Here is a 17,175-nt window from a genome sequence, read left to right as displayed (position 1 = left end):
TCATTCATAATTCCCCTGTGTTGTTTCATGTATAAAGTTAGTTTGGCTTCTTTCATCCTTTGTGCTTGATATTGTTCCAGAGGGTAACTAAAATAGGTTTCCTTGTTTGAAAAGCTCTTGCAGCAGGTTTTATAACATTCTTTTGGTAAAGCAAACTAAATGGAAGAACAACTACATTCACCAAAAGCCCTAGATATTTAGATGTGTTTCAGGCTCCTAAGGGATACTCTGTTTAGAAGTTCGTTTTAACAGTCCAAACCTACATTTTCTGAGTCAGGTTTATTTTGTATGTTTCTTTATCTCAGTTAATTTTCTTTCTTATCATTGTTTTTATTTTCAAGGGTGAAAAAATCTTTTTTCTTAACAACATAGAGAATTTCAATTAATATTTGAACCAGCTCATAGCTGACCCTCCAGAGGGTTTTCAGAATCATACAAGAAGAAATTGCCCATCTCTCTTCTGTGAAGCAACTAGTGGGTTTGAACTGCCTGTGTTTGGGTTGATAGTATGTACAACTTACCCAATACTTTCCCACTAGGCCACCAGAATTCCCTAATATAAATAATTTCTAAATTTAAAATGGCTAATTAAATTTTTTTAAAAGGTTATTTAGCCTAATCTGGGACTCTGGCATTTCATTCTGCCACGCGGAAAGTTGTCATAAGCTGGAGCAACTATCAACAGAGTGTATTCACAATGTGAATGGCCAAGCTTGAGCTGAACCACACTGTTAAGAGAGTTCCTTTATATACCCCAAAGAGACCATAACTACCATCCAAGCAGATATATGCACACCCATGTTCATCGCGGCTTTGCTCACAATAGCAAGGAGTTGGAAACAACCCAAGTGCCCATCAACAAACGAATGAATAGAGAAGCTGTGGTATATTCACACAATGGAATACTACGCTGCATTGAAAAACAAGGAACTCATGAAATATTATTCAAAATGGGTGACTCTGGAGGATATTATGCTGGGTGAAGTATCTCAGTCACAAAAAGACAAATATTGCATGGTGCCACTGTTGTAGAATGGGACTGATATCAGAGTTGGGGTAAGACTGAGAAAAACTGGATAAATTATGCATGCTGCATTGAAACAGATGAAGGAGAGAACAATTTAAAAGCAATATTATGGTTATCACAGGAATCCAGAATTAAGGTTGCGTAGTGGAGTGCATTCAGGGTAGGGGGCGGGAGGGATTGTATACCAATGGAGAAGTTTATCTTTTGTTTTTTGAAGAGAGGCGTGAACCAGGGCGGGGGGGGGGGTAGTAGAGAAAAAGTGCAACAACGAATGAATGAATGGAAATCCAAAATCTCTGTAAATGTTCATTAAAATTAATAAAAAGAAATTGCCTTTAAAATACTGTGTAAAACCACTGTTATAAACGGCTACAGAAAGGTTTAAATACAGAGGGAGTCAATCCGTTGAGTTCCCAGAGGGAGGAATAGAAGATTAATTGATGGTGAGCACTTATTGAGATGGGTAGAAGGGAGAACAATGTAGAATTAATGGACCATCAAATATTGTGTAAATTGTAATTGGTGTTGCAGAACAGAATATGTATAAATAATTGTTTGGGGGGAATTCAGCAATATGCTTTGTTAACTTTCACTCAACTCTCAATATTTTTTTAGGTCAATATATCTTTCTACAATTTTAAATTTTATTTAATTTACATTTATTATTAATTTCAGTAAAAATTTACAGAGACTTTGGATTTCCATTACTTTTCTCCCCTCCCAACCCTACCCCCTACTACACTACCCTCTTGGAAAAGTAAAAGACAAATTCTTTCATTGTTTTACAAACCTTCCCCCAGGTCCACTCCACCATGTAGCCTTTGCTCTAGACTCCTGTCATGATAAAAATACCTAATCACATATCCCTTTTAAGCAGTTTTCTCCCTCATCTGTTTCAATGCAGTATAGCTTATTGAACCAATCTTTCTGAGTCTCTCCCCAGCCCCAAGGTCAGTCCTGTTTCACAGCTGTGGCACATGCAGTATTTGCCCTTTTGTGACTGAGATACTTCACTCAGCATAATGTCCTCCAGAGCCACCCATTTTTAATAATATTGCATGAGTTCCTTGTAGTATTTCATTGTGTGAATATACCACAGCTTCTCTATCCATTCGTTTGTTGATGGGCACTTAGGTTGTTTCCAACTCCTTGCTATTGTGAACAAAGCTGCAATAAACATGGGTGTGCATATATCTGCTTGGGTTGCAGTTATGGTCTCTTTGGGGTATATTCCCAGTAGTGGAACTGCTGGGTCAAATGGTATCTCTATTTGCAACTTTTTGAGAAAGCGCTATACCACCTTGCACAGTGGTTGCACCATTTTACACTTCCACCAACAGTGAATAAGGGTTCCAGTTTCTCCACAACCTCGCCAGCTTTTGTTGCTTGCTGTTCTGTTAAATTTTGCTCTTCTGACTGGGGTGAGATGATATCTCATAGTTGTTTTGATTTACATCTCTCTTAGAGATAGGGATTTTGATCATTTCTTCATGTGCTTGTTAGCCATCTGAATGTCTTCTTCGGTGAAGTGACAACTCTCAATTTTTTAAAAGGGGAAAAACTTGACAACCTAAATAGCAGCCAAAGACAGAGTTCAACTCTATTTCTTATTGGAATACACCAATAGTTTCTGTCTACGTGCCTTCATTCACTGTTGACCACACCATTAAACCCACTTGAGATCCAGAAAGGAAAAGTACACCACAGCATGGAAGGACTCATCATTTGGTAACTAGAGTTGTCAATGGCCCTTATACCATCCCAGTGTCTCAGTTGTCCTCTGCCACCAAAGTGTTATCATAGACTATACAGATCAGAATCAGAGAGAGCCAATTGTTTTAGCGTCTTTCATTCCATATTTAAACAACCACTCTTTCTTTGTTTTTTAAAAAATTAAATTTTATTTTATACTGGTTTACATACAAAGTTAATAAGGTTCATATGCATTGTTTTTCACAACCACTATTTTTAAGACCTATGCCATTATCCGTATTTAAATATCAGACATGAGCATCTCATAAACGTATTCTTTAGTCAAGGAATGAGTCTCAGAAGTGTGCACCATTTTTGTGTTTTCTATTTCAGCCTTTAAAGGTACGTGATTGAATGAAATAATCTTACTCATGTTTCCTGTTTGAGCCCATTTCCTCTTAGGATTCTAGAGCCTAAAACTTGGAAAGGGAAGGAATTGAGGCTCTCTGGCCTCCAAGGAAATAATAACTGGAAACTCCGAATCTGGTTTCACATCAAATCCCAGCTCATTTATTTGTACCAGATGCACCAGTTCACTTATTGTAACTTGCAATAATACAATGCAGCCTTAATTACCTGAAACTGATTTTAATTTTCTTAATCATCCAGCAGTATACAAGACAGAAAATGGTCTTCCATGAAGACCTATTTATAAATCCCGATAGAGGCCTTGTCTTTCAAGGAAAGAAAGGCATGCCCACTAATCATCAGCAAGCCACCATCGTCCCCTAGACATTGAGGTTGACTCTTCAAGCCCAAAGCTTGATGACATGGCTGCTGTGGTTCATACAGCAGGGCTATTTTTAGAGGAAAGAATTGTCATTTCCCAAAAGTACAACCACAGATGTCTCTTTGGAATGAATCGGCTTTATACCCTCGGACAACAGTAAATACTGAAAATGTGCCTGTGTAACCTCTGTTCCCTGAGGAAATAGATAATATGGCGGCAGACTCACACTGGAACCTCTGACTGAGGTGATTCCTTTGGAAACCAGCGGGTGCTTTGGGGTTTCACAGATGTCTTCAAAGCAGTCTTTCCTTCCAGAAAGCATTCTATTTAGTCCTTGTGGCTTTTCACAGTGATTTAAACACTACTGTATGGCTAAAAACAGCGCTTAGCGTCCCACCAAGAATTGTACCAGGCCCATACGCCTTCAGGAGGGCAATTGGACAGGGAATTGGTGGCCTATAAGGAGACCTTGTTGTGTTTGTGCTTTTCTGTCACACCTGGCAAGTCAGCGGGCTTTGGCTGCTGCTTGGGGCTAGATTAACCTTGCCTCCCACCTTATAACTGGAACATTATTTGTGGGGCCATTGATCCTGGCATTTTACTAATTCTGGAGGTCCTGAAGAGAGTGATGCAGAACGCAGAATGAGCACATTAAGGCCAAGCCTCTGGCATGCACAGTACTCGTCGAGGCACTGCAAGAGGCTCATTGGGTGGCCTCAGGAACCTCATTCAGCCTCCATTTTGCTTTGGTTGGCGGAGTTCCTCTGGGCAACTTGGTTCTCCTTTGCTCAGAAAGAGCAATTGCCTGCCTTCCTCTTGGAGTTTGCCCCAACTTTGTAGAGGGAAGAGGTTCCCTCAGTCAGAAGGGTTATACCTCTCAGGGTGGCCATAATAAAGTGAACACTGGCAGGTGGTCCCTGTTTGTCTGGGCATCTGTCTAGTTGTCTCATTTCCATGCTTGCCAGGGCTCCGTGGCAGGACTTCACAATTAACGTGACAGGGCAACAGCATTTTCAGGTGAGACAAGAGTCAGAGGGAGAAGTGGAAAGTCTAAGAATATACAGAGTCTTAAGGGAGCGCTGGTGACATAATCCATAGGGAGTTACGGTGCTAACCCAACGTCCATGCCTCACTGATGATTTTTTTAAATTTTATTATCTTGTGTGTGTGTGTGTGTACCGTCAAATTGGATCTGAATGGTACAGGAGGAGATTGCCCCTCCTTCTCCAGCACTGCATCTAGTGGATTCGAACCGCTCACTTCTGCAATTGCAGTGTAGCTTCTTGCCACTAGGCCACCAGAGCTCCCTAATTCACTGATGATTTTAAGTCAGCCAGTGGCTGCTCTGGAGAAAGATGGGCAGCCTCCCATATGATTTACAGCCTCCGAAAACCATTAGAGAGTCACCTACGAGGTAGTTGCAACTCAATGGCAGTGAGTTGAGTTGAATGAGTCTATTGGCTCCTGAGACACCATCCATTTGGTGCCCAAGCACTTTCAGAGTGTCCACTCTGTTGGGCACGTTGCTAGTCCCTGACCCATCCCTCTCCAAATTAATGCTGGCGTACAGAACCCAACCTCTGCTCTGTTCGCGTTCAAATCTTCACAGCTTTACCCAACCTACCCTCAATAAGTCTTCAGGCTGAAAATGGCTGCATTGCTGCAACTCTTTCAGTCCCAATTTCCTTATTAGTAAGATGAGACTAATGATACCAGCCCTGTTGCCTTACAGGTCAGGGTGGATCAACCAAGAGACCAGATTTGGGGGGGGGGTAATTATAAAAAGAATAAAATGGTGATAAGAATGATATAATAGCTAAGATTTAGTGACAACCTATTGGATCCTATTAAATGACCCCTACCAAGGCCATAATGGAGTTTTAACCCTTACCAACACTGTCTTGTTCAGACTCTTGTTTTCTAAATATATCCCTTTTGAATGTATAATATTAAAACATCATCATCTGAGTAGTCACTGTGTGTCACATACTCTGCTCTGTGCTTTACCTGTATTATTTCATTCAATCCACGCAACAGGAAAGTGAAGCTCAGAAAGGTGGAGTGACTTGCTCAAAGTCACATAGCGAGTCAAATAAGACTGAGCAGAGAGTGTAATCCCTCTTGGTTGGATTCCAAAGCTCATGCTCTTAACCACTATACTTTTATTGCTTCCTCAATGTGTGAGGGGCATATATAGTCATTAATTCGAGCCCTCCACATTTCGGTTCTTCTGGCTCCATCTCAAGTGTGTGGAGCTGGAATTGTTTCCAATTAGTTGTGGCTGTGGTTTGGTACATTTGTTCAAAGAAAGTGTGCATGCAAAGCAGAGGTCATGTGCCCTGGGCCGTGTGGATCTGTACAACGTATAAATAATAATGACATTCCAAAAGAGCTGGGGTTCATTGGCGTCACCGCATTTGTTTCCCATTAGTTTCTGCTACTCAAATACAAACAGTAAAGCATGTGTTTACATTGCTGTGGACATGGAGAGCCAGGCCCCTCAAAACATTCCTTGCAGGTTGTACAAAGCCAAGCATCCAAATAGTTCAAAATCAGTTCGGTAAGCCGTGTTTAATAGCTTTATAACATAACCTGGATTCCGGATATTAAAAATTGTCTAGAGAGAAGTATGTGAGTAGTCAAAAGAGACAACACCAGCTAAAGCATCAAAACATGTCCCAAGCCCATATTTGGAATATTTATTTGGTTACATATCTTTAAAAAAGGGAAAAAGCAAGAGCTTAAAGCCAAGAAAACTGTTTTCCTGTCGCTGTGTAGCAACGATAATGGAATATTTTGTTCTATCCTAACCAGCTGTCTAAAGCTTTTCAAAAACAAACCTGTTTATGAGGAGATGGTTTGGTTACTTAAGACACGGTAGACAGAAGGCTGAGGATATCAAGCAAGCAGTATCCAATGTCTTGATATGTGTCCAGTTCTAGTCTTTTCATCTAGGCCCTCCCACCTACCACTGGAAGCTTCCTCACCACTGCATGGTTAATGGCTCCAACTCATTGCAGTCACATTGTTTTGGAATCATAGCAGTGTTATGGCCAGAATAGAATTGCCTCCCAAGTTTTCCAGGGCCCAAGGTATGCCTGGTAGCCTAGTGGCAAGAAGCTGCACTGCAAGCCTCATGACATGTAATACAAAGCCACCAGCCACTCCACAGGAGAAAGATGGACCATCTCCTCCTGTGTAATTATCTGACTCTGAAAACTTGCCAGAGGGCCAGCTATGGGTTGGTTCCAACTCTATGGTACCCAACAACACTCTTTACAGGCGCCAATTTCGAAGCCTTTCTTCCATGTGGCCACTGGGTGGATTTGAACCACTGGCATGTTCAGTTAGCAGCTTAAGGAATCTGGAGAAGCAAAAAGATAAATCAGGCTCAATCCCCACCTTCAAAAAGCCCATTAGACAAGGCAGATATGGTACAGACATGGTAGTATAAGCAGTGGCTGAGTCATGAACCAACCTCCAAAAGCCCTCTCACTGTATTAAAATTCCAAGCTGCATATAGTCCATAACAAACAGGTATTCATTTATGGCATGCATCAACATATCATCATCATTTTTACCCTACTATTATACTAAAAAGAGGGAGCTCTGATGGCCTAGTGGGTAAGGAGCTGTGCTGCCAACTCAAAGGCAAGCAGTACGAATCCAGCAGCTGCTCTGTGGGAGAAAGACGGGCGGTCTCCTCCTGTGCAATTCACAGTCTCTGAAAACCCGCTGGAGGGTCAGCTGTGAGTCCGTTCCAATGCAACAGCATATAATACCAACATTATACTAAAGATGATTTCCTGTGTCTCAAAATTGTTTTGACATTATGGTACACTCCAGTGGGTTTTCAGAGACTGTAAACCACACAGGAGGAGATTCTCCATCCTTCTCCAAAGAAGCAGCTTATGGATTAGAACTGTTCGCTTTTGGATTGGCAATGCAACTCCTTACCACTAAGCCAACAGAGTCTCTAGAAGTGTTTCTTTAACTCTTCACACGTAGAAAGGCATTCACTGTATACTACATATTAATGCAAACATTTGACAGAGACTAGATATGAACCATGCCTAACTGTTTTGATTTACGTACAGATTCTGTTTAAAGAAAGGTTTAGAAAGAGAACTTGTTCATAATCCAAGGATTGTCTGTACTCCAGAAAAGTCTTTCATTTCTTAAAAAAAAAAGCAAGAAACCCACTACCATTACATCTACAGTGAGTGACCATATAGGAGTAGGTCCACCCAATAAATGTGTAAGAGTATAATTTTATGCAGGCCGACTGCCCTATTTTTTTCCCATAGAGAACCCTGGGTGGATTCAAGGGATTCAAACTGTAGATTTTTTTTTTTGTTAGCACCCAAGCATTTAACCACGGCACCACCAAGGCTCATTATTCATCAGTTGTTGTTGTTATGTGCCATCGAGTCGTTTCCGACTCATAGCGACCCTATGCACAACAGCTCTAAACCCTGCTCTATCCTGCGCCAACCTCACTGCCTCTGACACACCCATCCCGATTACCCCAGTCACTGAATCAATCCACCTCATAGAGGGTCTTCCCCTCCTGCGCTGTCCCTCCACCCTCCCAAGCATGATGTCCCTCTCCAAGGACCCGTCCCTCCTGGCAACATGTCCAAAGTATGTCAGACGAAGACCCAGAATCCTTGCCTCCAAGGAGCAGCTTGGTTTAATCCTCTCCAAGATGGATTATTCATCAGAGAAAATGAAATTGTACTGGAAATTCTCTGAGCTCAAGTCAGCCCAGATGACAAAAAAAAATGTGAAATGAAGGTTCCATTAATTGATGTCTTTGCCTGAGTCTTCTTCTGAGATTGGGAGCAGATAAACGTCTTTTTTTAATGACATCTCTCTACTTTCCTCAGTAACTTGGTTAAGCATTGCCCCTCTCTGAGTATTGGTGTTCCTCCTTGATGTAGGAAAATGGGCACCTCAGTTGCACGAAGGAGTGGTGAGAGGATTTGAGATTACACGAGAGAGCATATGTTAAATCCTGGACTCAGTGTGTGGCTGATAAAATTCATATTTTTGCGATCAAGATAATTCCAAGAGACATGTTATTTATGCCATATAGACAGATCAAGAGTTGCTGTGCTTGCTGGTCTAATTTCAACATGTTTGATCCTTCTAAGAACAAGTATGTCCTTTGATCTTTGTTCCCCTGTTGACCAAGCACAAAGATAGCTTTGGCTAAATCACACTGTCCTGTATTGTAGTCCCCTTTTGTAATCTTGGTTATGGTTTTAAGGGCATAAAATTGAGTTATTTCTTTAAACAAAAAAAAAAGGAGGGGGCCTTTTGCTTTTTCTTCTATACTGTGTTTCTAATTTTCTTAAGCAGTTATCCCAGGCTTTTTGTTTCCTTTTATCATAGAACCCTGAGTACTCATACCAAGGTTAACTTGAAATGTTTCCTTTTCTAATCAAATGAAGACTATATCACCTTTACACAAGGATATTTTCATTAACTACAGAGACAAAAGGCCATGGTGCCTATACTTAAGTGAAACAGAAATCATCAAACTGCATTTGCTTTTAAATAAATGTGTTTTAAAAATCCCTAATATTAAGGACGCAGATCCATGTGGTGCTAAGCTGGGCTTTGCCTCTCCAGAGGTTTCAGGGAATCTGAGTAGCGCATGCGCAGCCTTTCTTAAGGTGTGGTGTGCTTCACTCACAGTCAGATGGGAGGGAGCCCGCGCCCATCGCTAGCAAGTTGATTCCAACTCATATCTTCCCCCTGTTGGTTTCCAAGGCTACAAATCTCTAACAAAGTAGATTGCCTGTCTTTCTCTAGCAGCAGCTGCTGGATTCAAACTGCTGACCATCGTTAGCAAACCTGATGCATTCCTTGAAGTCAAAGAAAGGAAATCTACGCACTCGTACTACCAATCCAAAAGCAGGCAGTTCGAATCCACTAGCTGCTCCCTGGGAGAAAGATGGACAGTCTCCTCATAAGTGATTTATAGCTTCTTAAATAAAACCAGCTGGAGGGTCAGCGGTGAGTTCTGACTCCATGGCACCGAGCTGACTTGACTTTATGCACTTCACGAAGTCCAACTAAGCCAGGATCTCTGTGCCAGGCAGCTCGAGTCTTTAACAAGTATTCTAGATGATTCTTAGGCATCACAGGGTGTCACAAACCGTTAAGTGCTCAGATAATAGCTACAAATTTGATGGTTCAAGTCTACCCAGAGGTCTCAGAAGAAATGCCTGGCAATCTACTTCAGAAAGGTTGCAGCCACAGAAAACCCTATGGAGCAAGCAGTTCTACTCTGACACCCATGGGTTTATTGTGAATTGGAGACTCACTCGCAAGGTGTCTAAAAATATGGGCACCCTTTGACCCTGTAATCATATTTAGGGTAAACTAAGGAAATAATCCAAAATAGGGGAAAGAATTATGGGACTTTTTTCCTTATGATCCCATGACTAATTTGCTTTTGCTGTTGAGTGCCCTAAAGAGATGTTCTTGGCAATATTAAGGAACTGTGCTGCCAACCCAAATCCACCAGCTGCTCCCTGCCCCAGGGGAGAAAGATGGGCAGTCTCCTCCCATGCAATGTACTGCCTCTAAAAACCTTCTGGAGGGTCAGCCGTGAGTAGATAACAGGACATAACAACTATATGTATGCAGATGTGGGAGCTCTGGTGGCTTACTGGGAAGGAGCTGTGCTCCCAGCCCAGTCTGCTCTCATGCGATTTGCTCTCAAAGCCCACTTGGAGTGGTGAACTGTGAGTCATTTCCAGCTTGAAGGCAACAAACAGCATCAACAACAATCTCTACAGAAACAGATCATCTGCTCTTTCTCCCTTAGAATTATTGTGTGAGTTAAAATTGCCAATCTGTCAATTAGCTGTTGGACACTTAACTGTTTCACTGCCAGGACTCCTTAGGAGCAATGTAAATATCCAATAGTAGAAATAGGAGAAATTTCAATATACAGTGCTAGAAACTGTTACATAAATTTTAGAGGATTCTTACCTTAAACCATTACTTTTTTTATTAGTTTATATGCAATAACTTGTTTACATTGTATTTCATTCATGTACGTTGTGTTTTCGATAATCTTTCAGCAACATTGTGTTTTATATACTCATTCTCTCACGCCTACTCATTGGAGTAGTTCTTGGAGGTAGGTATTATTTTTCTTTTATAGAGGAGGATGTTGAGGTTTAGGAAGATTACTCTAAAAGCACAAATTTAATAAGGGGATTCTAACCCAAGTCATGATGCTTCTCAAGTTCAAACTCAACCATGGGAAAATAAAAGCATTTTTTTAAAAGCCTTTGAAACACAAACATTACTTATTAAAGTTTAGAGGTTGGATTTGTTTTTCATATTTCTCATTCCTTTCAACTTTCCAGATTGTGTGTGATAACTGCATAATTCAAATACTAGACTCTAAAGTAAAATTGGATCATACTCTTAAATCACTGCGACAGTCTAATGTGACTAAACAAAGGTCACAATATGGCTTGAGAAAAAGTTGTGAAAAGCCTCATACACCTACCACGAAGGAGCATGTCCTCTATACTGAAAGCTGGCTGGAGCTGCCAGGGTGTTAGCGTGACTGTGGGGGTGATAGAGTGAATTACTCAGACCCGTATTTTGATAAGATTGTTTACCTTAATAATAATCAGCGTTTGAAACCTTGGCCTTTAAAAGCTTACGGCATAGTATCCCTTGAAAACAGCTAGCAGTTCATCAAAAGCAGTAGGTACCAACAGTTACTTGCTTTTATCTTCAAAAGCCTCATATTTACCTTTTTATAAAGTGAATATTCAGTCTGGAAAACACTGTAAAGAGTGAGAGGTGGGGGAAGGTCAGTATTGTGAATTGTTACTAACAAGTTCGCTTTGTGTGTCAAGTTCCATTGGGGAAATCTGCCTCTATGGATCTAAAGTGCTAAAGAGCAAGGATGTCACTTGGAAGACCAAGATACACCTGAGCCAAGACATGGTGTTTTTCAGTTGCTTCTTATGTATATGAAATGTGGACAATAAGTAAGGAAGATTGAAGAAGAATTGTACTTGTGAAGCAACTAAATCTATCGTGGAGGAAGTACAGCCAGAGTGCTCCTTAGAGGAAAGAACATGCTTTGGGCGTGTTGCCATGAGGGGAGGGTCAGCCGAATAGGAAGATACCTTCAATGAGATAGATTGATATAATGTCTGTGACAGCGGGCACCCTTTTGAGGAGGGTCTTGTTTTGCTGTACGTAAGATACAGTTGACTCGATGGCATGTAATGACTATTCTCTTCCTCCACACCACCTTTCACCCGTACTTCCTAATTGTGTTTTTGTGTGGTGGTGTTAGGGGCCAGCAAGTTGAGTACAACTCATAGCAATCTTCTGAACAATGGATCTGAACCCTGTCCTATCCTGTGCTGTCCTCACAATCTCCGACACACTCAAGCTCATTGTTGCAGTCACTGTCAATCCACCTGGTTGAGGGTTTTCCTCTTCTTCGTGTCCCTCCACCTTTCCAAGCATTATATTCCCCTTTAAGGACTAACTTCTCTGAGCAACATGCCCAGAGTATGGGAGATGAAATTTCCTCATCTTCGCCTCCTAGAAGCACTCTTACTGCACCATCTCCAAGAGATATCTCTTTCTTCTTTGGTCATTATAGGATACTCAACACTCTTCTCCAACCCCACTGTTCAACGACATTAATTCTTCTCAGTCATTGCCCAGCTCTCCTATGCATAGCAAGTGGCTAAAAAATACCATGGCCTGATTCCAGTGAAACTTAGTCCTCAAACTGACATCATTGCTCCTCAATAATTTGGAGTAGTCCCTGAATATATAAACCTTCCCAATGCAATATGTCTCCTGATTGCTGGTACCAAGTATATTGTAAATCCAAGTAAGATGAAGTTGTTGACACTCTCAGATCTTTTCTCCATCTATCATGTTGTTGCCTATTGGTCCAAGGGCAAGGATTTTTATTTTCTTGACATTGAGATGCAATCCATATTGAAGGCTACAGTTCTTGACCTTCTGCAGCAAAAGATTCAAGTCCTCCTTACTTTCAGCAAGCGAGGTTATGTTGTCTGCATAATGCAAGTTGTTGATGAGTCTTCCTCTAATCCTGATGCCACATTCTTCTTCATCGAGTGCAGTTTCTCGAATAAATTGCTTAGCATTCAGATTGAGAGAATGGAGAAAGGATACAACCCTGACATACACCTTAATTTTAAACTGTGTACAGTTCCTTGGCTCTGTTTGCACAACAATCTGGTTCAGGTATTGGTTTTGCATGAGCACAATTAAGTATTCTGAAAGTCCCATTCTTCTCAATGTTAGCCATAATTTATCATGATCCATGTAGTCAAATGCCCTTGTATAGTTAATAAAGCACAAATAGACATTCTTGTGGTATTCTTTGCTTTCATCCAGGATCCATCAGATATTAGCATGATATCTTTGGTACCACAGCCTCTTCTTTCTTGTATGTAACCTGATATGTTTTCTTTGTATATAACCTCTTATGATAATCGAGCTATCTGAGAGAAAGCCATACATTTAAAAGAGAGTTGCAAAAATGGATAAATAATTCCTCTTCTCCTGATAATCATTTTGGAAAAGAAGTTTTGCTTATGTTAACACATCATGGATTTGCATACGTTTAAATGAATGCATAATTTTAAGATTTCTCAGTTGTAATTTCTAGTATGGTAAATGGCAAAAGAGGTAGGTGGCTTGTATAAATCAAACTTCTTTGGAGGTCTCAATGTTCTTTTTTAAATTTACACTATTTACAAAAGTCAGATCCATTGTTTTAGAGAAGAGATTCAATTTCCCTCACCCCCCTCAATAATGTTTAAGAGTGTGAAGGTTCCCAAGATAAAAATAATCTGAGAATCACTGGTAGGATTTATCCTAGATTATGAGGTTACCATGAATAAGAATCTACTTAACAGCAACCTATAAGAATAAGCATATATTCATATAACAATGCACATTTCGATGGCTAGGATTAATGATAGAAGAGAGAGAAACTAGGGAGTAGATGTGTTCAAGCAACAAGATAGAGACAGTTCTGGAAAGGAAGATAGTAAGTGAATAGGTTGACTTCTCCAAAATCATTGGAAGTTATTGGCCAAGAATAACTATTTTAGATTTACTGTCTTTGTACAAACAAACAAACAAACAAACCCAACAGAGAAGCATTTCTCTGTGATGAACTGTGATGTTGGTGAAGCATATGGGATATACCAGGGACTGTCAGAAGAACTAATAAATCTGTCTTGGAAGACAAATAGTCAGCATGCTTTGTAGATGGTAGGATGGAAAGGCTTTTTGTCTCATGCACTTTAGAGATTCTATCAGGAGTTACCAGCCCCTGGAGAGGATATTATGCTTGGTGGAGGATCAGCAAGAAAGAAGACCCTCAATGAGATGGATAAACACAGTGGCTGCTGCAACAGTGGGCTCAAATGTGGCTACAATTGTGAGGCTAGCGCAGGACCAGACAGTGTTTTGTTCTGTTGTACATTGGGTTGGTAGGAGTCAGAATCAACCCTATAGCAGCTAGAAAGAGCAGCAGTTTCACTTTTCTCAAGTGGATCTTTGTGTAGCTGTTGACGTACATGTGGAGAATCTTAAAGAAAACTCCTTAGAATGATCTCAAGTATCACTGTTATTCTCTTTCTTTAGTGGGAAGCATTTGTTGTAATTGTGTGAGTGTAAATACAGTAGTGGTGGCCTAGTGGTAAGAAGCGGCATTGCAATTCCAAAGACACACTGTCCAAATCCATCAGCTGCTCGTGGGTGAAGGATGGGCTATCTCCTCCCATTTGATTAACTGCCTCTGAAAACCCACCAGAAGGTCAGATATGAGTCAATTCCAACTTGACAGTACACAACAACAACAAATACAATGTTAGGGGCTTTCATAGGAATATTTTCTAATCTAGATGACTTCTCAATCAACATATTCCCCCCCCATCACTTTTTAAGTTCAGATACCATGAAAGTTTTCACAGACTTAAACTCCATGATGCCGTGTGAGTGGAGAATCATATCAAATGCTGTGGAAAGGTTCAGAAGTATGAAACTAACTATAAAGAATATAAACAGCTCACATTTGAAAGTGATTTTCAAAGCTTTATTCATTTTACTGTGATTTAAGTGAAAGTTAACAGAGCTAAATTAGTTTTCTGTTCCAACAGCCATATATATGTTGTTTTATCATTTTAATTACACCATCCATCATGTAATTTGGAGCCTTGGAGGCCTTGTGGTAAGAAACTGCACTGCAATCCCAAGGCATGTAGTTCAAATCCACCAGCTGAGAGAAGGATGGACAGGTTTTCTCCTGTGCAATTTACTGCCTCTGAAAACCTGCTGAAGGGTCAGCTGTGGGTACGTTCCAATTTGACAGCATACAACAACAACGATGTAATTAACCTCTCCCCACTTCCACCCTTGATTCTCATTTCCATCCTTCTGTCCCACCCAAGGCTTTATCCTTGAACAACTGCTGTCCTTTGGGCTTCATCTGGTTAATCTAAAGAGTAGGTGCCTTCCTGACAGTACTGTTCCCCTAACAGGTCTGTCTATTGTTTCCATAACAGTTGATCCATGAAGATGAGTTTTGTTCTCATTTAAAAGTGATTTTTAAAAGCTTTTGTCTAACTCAACATTTCCTCGATGCCTCCTAGGAAGAACAGCATGCTGTCTTATACTCAAGAAATGTAAAGAACTGTTGCATTCCTGGTTGTTTTCTTGCAGCTCCTGAGGACCATGTCTGTTCCCAAAGGCCAAGTTCTGGATAAGAACCCGGATGAGGAAGGCCTTGGAAGTGGAGACTGTGGTGACGATGAGGATGAGTGTATCGGAGGCTCCGGTGACGGGATGATGAAAGTGAAGAACCAGCTCCGCTTCCTTGCAGGTACAAACCCTGGTGCTCAGCCATTACCACTCAGTCAAATCCACCCTCAAGCAGTGCTGTCAACTCTTTGAGGCAATGGTGTTTCCACGTAGGCTTTTGGCCCTGGGTAGCTGACAGGCTCACATTATGGGTTTTATTGTCTAGAATCAACTGGCCCAATCCATTGGCTTTGTTTCCCATTGAAGACTTCCTTGGGCCCCCTCGGTTCTAAGAATTGAATGCAATGGTGGAAACAGAGAGAAACCAGTGAGGGGATTGATTTTTGAAGGCAGAACAGTTGATCCTCTCTTTCTTAGGACAACATGGTTAGTCTTTTTTTGTCAAGATCAGTCTAATATAAACCAGTCTGTCATAACTATAAAAATACAGGGGAAGGAGGGAAGCCAACAATAGAAAAATAGTCATTAAAAAGGGCTGCTGTGGTCCCTAAGGCTAAAAAGAACATTCTCTCCGGCTTGTAGGGTGTATCACGGTTTACAAAGTCCTTTTATATATATGGATGGATGTGGTTGCTGTTGTAAGTTGTCTTGGAGTTGGTTTGACGAATGATTTCATGGACAACAGAATGAAATAGAATGAAGCAGGGTGAAACTCAGCTCTGCTCCATCTTTGTGATCGTGCCTACTGCTGCAGGCATTGGGGAGCTAAGTTGCAGACGTCAACTGCCAGGCCTTTCTTCCTAGTTTGTCTTTCAAGCTCCATTGAACCCTCCACCACGGGTGGCCCCACTGGCATTTGAAATCCCAGGGGCATCGCTTCCAGTGGCATGGCAACATGTAAGTGACCTGCTATGACAAACTGACAGGCAGGTTCATGTTCAGATGTCGTTCTTATTCCTGTGTTACAGTTGAGGAAGCTGGGGCTCTAGAGAAGAAATGAGATTTACCTAAATGGGGAAAACTGGAAATCTAACTCAGATCACAATATATCAAGTGCTGTGCTTTCTGGGCACCTTCCCCCTGACACCCTGGCTGTGGCCCCTGGGCCTTATGTGTTCCTGTGTCCCTTGCAGTCCATCCCTTTTCTTCTCTAGCTCTTCTTCCTAATCCTACCCTGCCTGAAACTGAGTATCATCCAGAGGGCTTGCCTTAAGCTTGTCTTTATTTCTCTTCCTCTGAGCAAACACATTTTTTTTTGTTAAAAGATCATTTTATTTTTGTGGTTGGTATTGCAGAAGAATGGGCAGGCTCCTCCCGCACCAATAATTTCCTCTGAAAACCCGCTGGAAGGTTAGCTATGGGTCAATCTTGACCCATAAGCATTAGCAACTACTACTGTGACATTTTTCTTCGAGGATGCTGGGATCTGAATGAACGTGTGGCTTAGTGGCAAGGAGTCGCACTGCCAACCCAAAGGCACACCGTTCAAATCCACCAGGTGGTCTATGGGCAAACTCCTCCTGTGCAATTTACCCTATCTAAAAACCTGCTAGAGGGTCAGTTATGAGTCAATTCGTACCCAACAGTACACAAGAACAGCAATAATTGAGAATAGGCACAGCAGAACATACAGTTTCTACATGCACAGTTCAGTGACAATGATCATGTTCTTTGAGTTGTTCAAATCTTCTTACCCTCCTTTTCTGGGTTGTTCCTCCCCTATGAATGCAAGGTCACTGCCACTTAAAGTTCTTATCTAATCTTCTGAGTTGTCACTACCACTTTTATCACATAGAGAGAGATCTTAAAAAGACCACAATTTTCAAAGCACACATCCTTTTCTAGTAAAGGCTAAACTGTT

At 41.1% G+C, this 17,175-nt stretch overlaps 1 protein-coding gene across 3 annotated transcripts in view; it reads left to right on the top strand.

The window, feature by feature from the left end:
- GPC3 (glypican 3) overlaps positions 1-17,175 on the top strand; it is a 528,201-nt gene that overhangs the window by 440,136 nt on the left and 70,890 nt on the right. For all 3 annotated transcript variants that reach the window (XM_006881809.1, XM_006881808.1, XM_006881807.1), the window contains one exon: positions 15,276-15,435. In XM_006881809.1, the coding sequence (XP_006881871.1) occupies positions 15,276-15,435 (160 nt within the window). The remainder of the gene's footprint in view (positions 1-15,275; positions 15,436-17,175) is intronic.

Source organism: Elephantulus edwardii, unplaced genomic scaffold (assembly GCF_000299155.1).
Source record: "Elephantulus edwardii isolate Elephantulus edwardi_28Jun2011 unplaced genomic scaffold, EleEdw1.0 scaffold00016, whole genome shotgun sequence".
Classification (NCBI taxonomy): domain Eukaryota; kingdom Metazoa; phylum Chordata; class Mammalia; order Macroscelidea; family Macroscelididae; genus Elephantulus; species Elephantulus edwardii.
The sequence above is the reverse complement of the archived record's forward strand: the minus strand, read 5'-3'. Positions and strand labels throughout refer to the sequence as shown.